The 9,570-nt window shown below is 44.7% G+C and overlaps 1 protein-coding gene across 1 annotated transcript; it reads right to left on the reverse strand.

The window, feature by feature from the left end:
• Window positions 1-823: 823 nt before the first annotated feature.
• NDUFAF3 (NADH:ubiquinone oxidoreductase complex assembly factor 3) lies at window positions 824-8,213 on the reverse strand. The gene is made up of 5 exons (XM_083602555.1): window positions 8,040-8,213; window positions 5,500-5,692; window positions 4,927-4,993; window positions 3,302-3,402; window positions 824-2,383 (listed from the first exon to the last, which is right to left on the reverse strand). Exons 1-5 carry the CDS (start codon window positions 8,114-8,116, stop codon window positions 2,291-2,293), a joined length of 531 nt encoding a protein of 176 aa, XP_083458681.1. The 5' UTR covers window positions 8,117-8,213; the 3' UTR covers window positions 824-2,290.
• Window positions 8,214-9,570: the final 1,357 nt, after the last annotated feature.

Raw genomic sequence — 9,570 nt, forward strand, 5'->3', positions numbered from 1 at the left:
AAGGGGGCAAGTAAAGTTGGACTTGTGTGCTTTTGCCAAGCCTTTGCCAAGAGCATGCAGTCTGACCTTTTAGGAGAACGGGGCTGCTCTTGCCAGAACTTGTGGAAAGATCTGCGGCTTGTTAAAAGGGGCCACCTGTTCAGAGGCAATGATGCTTAGATGTCAAGCCTTTTAAGGAAGCACAGGCACTCTGATCTTTCCGGGAAGGTCCCTTCCAGAGAAGCAAATAATCCAGTTCAAGGAGGTTAAACTTCTTTCCCCTCCATTCATAACACTTAGTAGTGAGGATCTGCAGTTTCTGGTGAATAAACCAAAACAAGGGCCCTCATATTCAGAGAATGCATCATTGGGAGAAGGAATTTCTGCTCCTCTTGCCTGCTGCTACTGCAACATGCCAAGTGGGTTTGCATGTTTCATCTGGGGGGGGGGGGCGGAGAATTGCAACATGCAAGGGAGCTGCTGGGACTAAGACATGACATATCAAGAGCGCCAGCCCTGCAGAGAACAACGGGGCGGGGGGTATTGGAGAAAACCCAGGTTCAAATAATCTATCTGCCCCACCTCATAAGCTTGTTGTGAGAATAGTTTTTTAAAAGCACGCCTGCCAGTTCTGTAGCATCTTGGAAGGTGGGCTACAGAAATGCAATTCGCTGCTGGTTCCACACAAAATGCTTCTTAAAGCACACAATGTGAGCAGAGGCTGGATGGCTGGCTCAGAGCCTACACACCAGGGCTTGAAGATCCCCACTTCTTCCCTTTGCGCAGAAATTTCGAACCCATAAAAGGCAGTAGAAGCAGCTTCTTAAAAGCGCCACGTAACAGGTGGGTCCTTAATTCCTTTATACAGACTGGGAAAACACATGTGGTTCCACATTATTCTGTTTCTCAAGTATATTCTGGATCTTCGCCACTCTGGGCTAGTCCACACTCAAATGCTAAGATTACACACTTTGCTCAAGGATGCCATCCATATCGCCAAAGTTCTGTCATTGGCTTGTCCTTGATTGATTTTTATTGCAAGATTATTGGGGGGGGGGAGAGACAAAAAGGAGGAGGAACACCTGTCAGTTTGCATCAATTACATCTGCTGTGATTTATATAGAGAGATTGGATATCCACTTGGACGGCTGGGTAGCATATATCAAATGAAATTGATGTTTCTAGAAAGTACGTTCAGATGCAGCAAAGGATTTAAGGTCTTTAGACAACTCTGTAATAGGTGGTGAATATTTACCCTTCCAGGCTTGAAGTATAAATCACTCGGTGACTCTCTAAAGGCTTGCAAAATCAATTTTTGTTGTCCTGCCATCAATCCCATACAACGAACATAATTTAAAAGTACACAAACATCCATGAATATCAAGGATTTTGTCAATACGAAGTTGTTACATGCAGCAACTTCAGAAAGTCCAGTTGCATTGGACAATTCCGCATCATATGCCTTAAGCAGATATTTCCAGCGTTACACTTCAAATGTCCATCCGAGTTTGACAGCACCTTCTTGTAGAGTAGTTGTGGAGTCCAGTATATCCAAAACGCCAATTTTTGCTGAATCAATCTCAAATCTAAGTATTCTGTTTATATTCCAATATATTTTCTATTGCTTAGGTTGTACAATACATTCTAACTCCCTATTTCCATTCTTTCCTCAGTTCCTGAACTTCTACTTTTCAATAATTACAGGGTGTTTTTGTTTTTTTTGTGAATATCCAATTATTCCTTCCAACTATTTGGGGGTGGTCTGCAGCCCTCAAAGCTGGCAGACCATAAACAGACACTGAGGAGTGCTATAACTGAAAATATTGCTATATCCAGCACTCATTAGTACTATGGTATCTAGACCGCAATATGGGAAACTAACAATCTCCATCGATCAGCTGATCTAATGTGCAAACTCCACAGTGCTAGATTTTTTTCCACAAGAAAGACTGCCTCTCTATCCTCAAATCCAGGTTGCCGCATGAAGTTAATTAATTTAGCATGTAGATCAAACTGAAGGCGGTTCTTTCTTTTTTACATTTCTAGACCCCAGGGCCTCATCCCAAAAGTGGGTGTTAAGTAAGCTGTCTCTAGAATTAGCCATGCTGGGGTTCTTGCATTTTTTAAAAAAATACTTGTCACTCATTCATACCGGTTGACAGATACGCCTTCAGGCATAAAGGCGTGTGTTGCTTTCAAACAGGAGGGTCTCTCAAACGCAGCAGCGAAGAACATGGCAGGCGTGACAACAGCGTCTCTTTCTTCGCCCTGCCAAAGACTCTTCCTTCCCCTGGGTCTTGCCCTCAGAGATTCAGTCACGTGTTACACCGGGAGGTGGGATAAGGCCGGCAGCAGTCATACGCCGCTCACTTGTCAAGAAGTTGAACGTTGCACAGGCATTGGGCTGCGAAAGCAATGAGACGAAAAAATAAATTAGAATTGTAGAGCTGGAAAGGGGACCGTGGGGGCATCCAATCTGCTGCAATGCAGGAATCTTCTGTCCAGTGTGGGACTCCAACCCACAACCCTGCAATTAGGAGTCTCATGCTCTACCAACTGAGCTAGAAGAAGTTTGGGTTGGGGAAGGCATGGATCAAGGCAGAGTGCAAATCTAACGATAAAAGTGCATCTCAGCAAAAACAGACAGTATGAACAGAGAGTGTATCTCACTGCAGCAAATGGCTCATGTTACCAGTGTAGTGATCAATACCTAGAAGTTCCTACTCTTAAGGGGTAAAAAATACACCAATATACCAGAGGCCTCGCAGCCAGAAACCCGGTGTTGGAAAGAGCAAATAGCCAAGGAGCTCTGGAGATAAGATTTGCCCCAAATAAAGTACATCTCCATACAATTTCAGTGTGGTGTAGTGGTTAAGAGCAGTGGGCTTGTAATCTGGTGAACCGGGTTCGCATCTCCGCTCCTCCACATGCAGCTGCTGGGTGACCTTGGGCTAGTCACGCTTCTCTGAAGTCTCTCAGCCCCACTCACCTCACAGAGTGTTAGTTGTGAGGAAGGAAAGGAAAGGAGATTGTTAGCCGCTTTGAGACTCCTTAGGGTAGTGATAAAGCAGGATATCAAATCCAAACTCTTCTTCCTTAAGTTGTTGGCAGATATTGCCAACATTTCTTTGCCAGCAGGACTGGGAGAATTAGCCCCAAATTTGATTCCTAAGCCTACGATACCATGCTGCTACCATGTCCCGTCCAGCTCCAGTTTCTAAATGCAGAGGCTTCAAATACAGAGGTGAGAGATGAAGCAAGCACTAGAACTGAAGGAGAAGCTTGTCTCCTTTGCTTCTCGTCCCCATTTTGGGCCTCTTACCGTATCTTGTACCTCCACAGCAATCCCACACTGACGCATTAACTTCAGGACAGCAGGATCCAGCCGCTCCACCTTGCTTCCCGTCCCCAAGACCAGGATTTCTAGGACAGCCAACAGATGAAACCACAGAAAGCGATTAGAACGGACACCAGTTCAACCTTCCTCCTGAGCATTCTTCAATGGTATGGGCTGCGAGAGGCAAAGATGATCAGTTTGTGACTGGCATGCCAGCCGCTTCATTTAGCTCCGATCAGCTGCTAGGAATCCTATTTGCAGCCTCTATTCCATTTCCCCTTTTTTAAAAAACCATTTCCCTGAAATAATTTAATGCAGCCCCCCCCCCCCAGTAATAAAAGCCAACACCAAACACTTTAAAAAATAATAATTATACAAGTCAAAGCAGCAAGATGCTCTCAGTTTCTTAGAGAGGGATGGGAAATTCTGTTTGCCACTCTTAAGTTTAATTTCATCATTTAATAAAAACACCATTGGGTTTTTTCCCCCCAGTGAAGTTGTCCCATTATCGCAGCAAAGGAAGAATGGATACAAAAACTTACGGAATATGCAGAAATGGCAAAACTTACTGGAAGAATAAGAAATCAAGATAACGAACTTATTTTAATAAAATAATGGAAATGGTTTGTTGAATATTTAGAGATACATTGTAAACAGATAAAAACACTGGAAGGGTTATTGTTCTAACCTGCAACTATATAAGAGAGAGAGAGAGAGAGAGAGAGAGAGAGAGAGAGAGAGTGTGTGTGATAAATAAATGAGTAAGTTAAGTTAATTTGGATATGCAGAAGGTAATAAAAATAAATTTTAGGAACTGTAGAAAGAGGGGGAAGGAAGTCAAGTTTTAAAATGTCAAAATGAATGTATTTTTTTCTTTCCAGTAGCACCTTAAAGACCAACTAAGTTAGTTCTTGGTATGAGCTTTCGTGTGCATGCACACTTCTTCAGATACACAGTGTGTATTTTCGTGCATGCACACGAAAGCTCATACCAAGAACTAACTTAGTTGGTCTTTAAGGTGCTACTGGAAGGAAAAAAATTTTTTGGTTTTGACTATGGCAGACCAACACGGCTACCTATCTGTAAAATGAATGTAATATCAGTGAAATGTATGTATCTGAAAAGTATAAATGAAATTTAAAAAAGAAGTCCCATTAGTGCAATGAAACTTCATTTTCCTGCACAATGGATCTTCCTCTCCCTGCAGGAGTTCCACCATCTCCCCTGGGGCTTCCCAGGGGTCTACTGCTCAAGGCAAGTCAGGCGGACTGTGTACATCGCCTGGGAACGCAAGACAAGCTGCTCTTCAGAGGAAGAGCAGACGGCAAGCTTGAAGCACGTTTTGGGGCAATATCCAGGTGTAAAACTGGATGATTACAACCAGGTTGCTCACAAACCGCCTTCCCAGCTTTTTGCTTCCTTCCCGTCCCTACAAGAGCACAGTAAGTGTGGGTTGGCTGACCTGCAACCGTCTAGATATTGATGGACCAGAAGAACTCCCCAGCAGCTCCAGCCAGCATAGCTAAAAGTCAGGGATGATAAAATCCAACAACATCTGGCAGGCCAGATGTTCCCCATGCCAGGCGTAAGGGAAATTAGAGCACTTGTACCTATTCGAGGCTCCAGCAGGCGGAACAGGACAAGGCTCTCAGCAGTGATGTCCTTATGTGTGCCGACCTGGAAAGGACAGGAGAAAAAGGAAGTCTTGTAATTACTTTATAAGAGAAGAAATATGCTACACAGCTCGGGATATGGTTTTGAGATCAACGATCTAACAAAGGATCTCAGGACTTGGAAGAAGAAGAGGAGGAGTTTGGATTTGATATCCCGCTTTATCACTACCCGAAGGAGTCTCAAAGCGGCTAACCATCTCCTTTCCCTTCCTCCCCCACAACAAACACTCTGTGAGGTGAGTGGGGCTGAGAGACTTCAGAGAAGTGTGACTGGCCCAAGGTCACCCAGCAGCTGCATCTGGAGGAGCGGAGACACGAACCCAGTTCACCAGATTACGAGTCCACCGCTCTTAACCTCTACACCACACTGGCTCTCTGGCAAGATGTCTTCCAGGGTTGACAGTCCTGTCTGCAGATAAGGGAATCTCCTTCCTAGCACCATGGTCCGCATTTCCAAGCATCGGGGTGGATGTTGAGGAGTCGAAAGGCCACACCCTGCCCCAAACTCACGTTCCACTGCAGGATGGCTCGTGGCAAGACTGCGCAAGGCCCCACCACCTTGTTCCCGCTGATGCTGAAGCCTCGTTCACTGTAGCCTTCTATGTACATGATGTCTTGGGATTCCTTCTCCAGGTGCTGGATCGTGGTCTTCTGGTAGAGCTCGTCATCTGAAGGTGTCAGGCGATGGTCTCGCTGGGGTGGCCTGGTGGTGGAGGTATGGAGAAGAAGACACTTGAGACTGTATCTAAATCACAGTGTGCTCAAGATCACTACTGGGAGGCGAGAGCTCAGAGGGTCAACCTCCTTCTGTGTGATATAAGGGTTAAAGTCTACCCCTGACAGAGCGCTCTCTCTCTCTCTCATATCCCACTTTCTCGTTTTCTTTCCTTTTTGTTTCTTCTTTTCCTCTTTATTTTTATTTAGATTAGTTTGGTTTTCATAACATGCTGGAAGGTTTCAATAAAATTATATGTTTCCGAGCACAATTCAAAGTGTTGGCGTTGACTTTTAAAGCCTTAAACGGCCTCAGCCCTGTTTAAGTGCATCTCCACCTCTATCATTTAACCTGGACACTGAGGTCCAGGTCCGAGGGTCTCCTAGCAGTTCCCTCACTGCGAGAAGTGAAGTTACAGGGAACCAGGCAGAGGGCCTTCTCAGTAGAGGCGCCCGCCCTGTGGAATGCCCTCCCATCAGATGTCAAGGAGATAATGAACGATACAACTTTTAGAAGACACCTGAAGGCAGCCCTGTATCAGGAAGATTTAAATGTTTGACGTTTTATTATGTTTTTATATACAGTGGTACCTCGGATTAAGTACTTAATTCGTTCCGGAGGTCCGTTCTTAACCCAAAACTGTTCTTAACCTGAAGCACCACTTTAGCTAATGGGGCCTCCTGCTGCTGCCACGCCGCTGGAGCACGATTTCTGTTCTCATCCTGAAGCAAAGTTCTTAACCTGAGATACTATTTCTGGGTTAGCGGAGTCTGTAACCTGAAGCGTATGTAACCTGAAGCGTATGTAACCCGAGGTACCACTGTATATTGGAAGCCACCCAGAGAGGCTGGGGCTAACCAATCAGATAGGTGGGGTACAAATAAATTATTATTATTATTAATAATAATAATAACAACTCAAATCACTCCTTCTAATAGTAAAGTCAGCTGCTAAATGTTTTGAGTCCCTCTTCGCTTTTTTAGTCACTTGAAAAGCATATACCCCTCCTTTTTTCACCAAGGGAAGGCTTACAAAACATAAGATCATCGCAATACAGAAGTCATCCCATATCAAAAGCTTGGTTAAAAGCAGCTGCTTTGCAGAAATATTCCTATTCTTGCTCTTGGCTTCCAAGCATAGCACTCTGGATATCATGGGTATGCTTGAACTGGCCACAGCAACTCAGTGGAATCAGAAATTAATTGTGCAGAATAAAAATATACTCTGCATGTACTTAAGAGTAATTCTTCATTATTGTTGTTGTTGTTAAACATAACCTAAAGCAAGCTCAGGCAACCTGGTGCCTTCCAAATTTCCAGCACCCTACAGCACTGCCCATCTGCTGTGCTGGCGGGGGCTGATGGGAGTTGTAGTGCAAAACATCTGGAAGGGCCAGGATGAATATAAAATGGAAGAATGGTTCAAAGCATTGTGGAATATAGCTATTAATGATAAATCAATGTGTGCTATCAAGGTAAGATGGGGAATGGAGAGGAGGAATTACTTTGAGGAGATATGGAAGGTATTTATAGTACAGTGGTACCTCAGGTTACATACGCTTCAGGTTACAGACTCTGCTAACCCAGAAAGAGTGCTTCAGGTTAAGAACTTTGCTTCAGGATGAGAACAGAAATTGTGCTCCGGCGGCGCGGCAGCTGCAGGAGGCCCCATTAGCTGAAGTGGTGCTTCAGGTTAAGAACAGTTTCAGGTTAAGAACGGACCTCCGGAACGAATTAAGTACTTAACCTGAGGTACCACTGTATTTGTACTGTTAAAAAGGAAAGGGGTCAAACCATCACAAGAGGTCTTGAAATTTTGGGAGGTTGGATGGAGTGGTGTGGGGAGTGGGGTGCACACTTTTATTTATTATAATTAGTTTAAAATATATAAAAAATTTAAAATATCTGGAAGGCACCCGGGTGGTGTAAGCTGACATCGTGCAGGACGGGCAAGTGGCGACTCCAAGTCCCATCAGCCCAGCCTGCACTGCCAATGGTCAGAGATGGCGAGGGCTGTGTCCCAATGGCACCTGGAGGGCAAAAAAGTTAGACACCCCGCTTCAAGGCTCAGTCACTAACATAAAACACTAAGAAGCAGGGCTTGCTTCCTTGCTCCGTTTTTTCTTACTGGCAGAAAAGCTTCACGCCAGGCGGAAATTCAGCAGCGTTAGTTCCTCCCCGCCCCGCGCCCGAAGATGCTGTGAAGGAGTAGGCTTGACCAGTTGGATTTCTGCCTGGCACGAAACCCAAATCACGGGAATCCTTAACGGCGAGGGAGGCGGCCCCGAGCCATAGGGCACTGTCAGTTTCCTCCGCGGGGTGTAGATCCCGCTTACCTGCTGAGATAAACGGGCCTTGCCGCAGCAGCGAGCCTCCAGCCCAGGGCTGGCCCGAGCAGCCTGAGCGGAGCCATCCGTGGAGGGGGAGGAAGAAGCGGCGCAAAACGCGGCGCCCTTTGCAAAGCAAGAAACCGCGCGCCTGACCCGGAGCGGCGCCAGCGGAACTTGCAGGCGGAGCCAGAAGAGGAGGAGCCGGAGAGGGAGAGCGCGCGCAGCCGGTGATATAAAACTGCACTGAGAAAAATCGCCACTAGATGGTGACAGGTGTATAACGGGCTCACAATTTTTTCCCCTTTCCACATGGGAGGCTCAATGAACAGGAGGCATCATGCAACCCCTGTTGGGCAAAAGATTCCTGGATTGCAGCGGGTTGGACTAGATGACCCGTGGGACCCCTTCTACGATTCTATGATGCCGCAGTCTTTGCGAGCGAGTTGGTAGTCACTTTATTAGACAGAAAGCACACTCCTATGCAGATGTAAGGCCCATGGGGTTTACTCTGAGTAAGGGGTTTGGCTTTACCATACATAAAATTTGTCTTCTTTTTTGTGTTTTTTTTTAGTCGAGATGCTTTAGTTGAGATTCCTGCATGGCAGGGGGTTGGGCTGGATGACCCTTGTGGCATAGCTGTCAACTTTTCCCTTTTCTTGCAAGGAATCCTATTCGGAATAAGGGAATTTACCTTTTAAAAAGGGAAAAGTTGACAGCTATGCCTTGTGGTCCCTTCCATCTCCATGATTTTTTTAAAGCATAATTTTTATTGAATTTTTCCATATTTCATTTAATTCAGTATACATATTCACAACTTATATTATTTGTTCAAAGTGAGCTTTGACTTCCTTCTATCTCTCTTTCTGACATCCCTGTAGTCTATAACATATCTTTCGCATTCCCATAATCACTTCTTTATCCTATAATCACCTTAAAAGATCACATTCTTATTTATAAATCAGCACCTTAATTTCACATTACAAAACATTTCACGATAATGCTACAAACGTTTTTAAATGAGTACAAATTTCTTTCAGGTAATGAATAAATTTGCTCTAGTCCTTTTGATAGTTTTCTTCAGGCCAATTCCTAATTCTCCCCTCAGCTTCGCCAACTCCACAAATTCTAGCATTTTTATTCTCCAGTCTTCCAATGTAGGGAGTTCTTGCTGCTTCCACCTTTGAGCCAGGAGGATTCTCACTGCCGTTGTGGCATACATAAATAGATTTACATCTTTTTTATAAATTTCTTCATCAATTAGCCCTAATAGGAATGCCTCTGGTTTTTTTGCTGAAATTATATTTTAGTATCTTTTAAAATTCATTGTAGATAATGTCTCAGAAAGCCTTAACCTTAGCACAGGACCATCACATATGTAGGAAGTTCCCTTCCTTCCATCTCCATGATTCTATTATTTAGTCTTTGAGGGTTCAAGTCTGCGTTACAAGCCAAAGCATGACGCATCTAAGAAAAACCAGCTTTCTGTTTCATCCCTATAAAATAGAGGAGGAGACCCAGGGACATTCTACTGCTGGGC

This window comes from Podarcis filfolensis (assembly GCF_964270895.1).
Source record: "Podarcis filfolensis genome assembly, chromosome: 2".
Classification (NCBI taxonomy): domain Eukaryota; kingdom Metazoa; phylum Chordata; class Lepidosauria; order Squamata; family Lacertidae; genus Podarcis; species Podarcis filfolensis.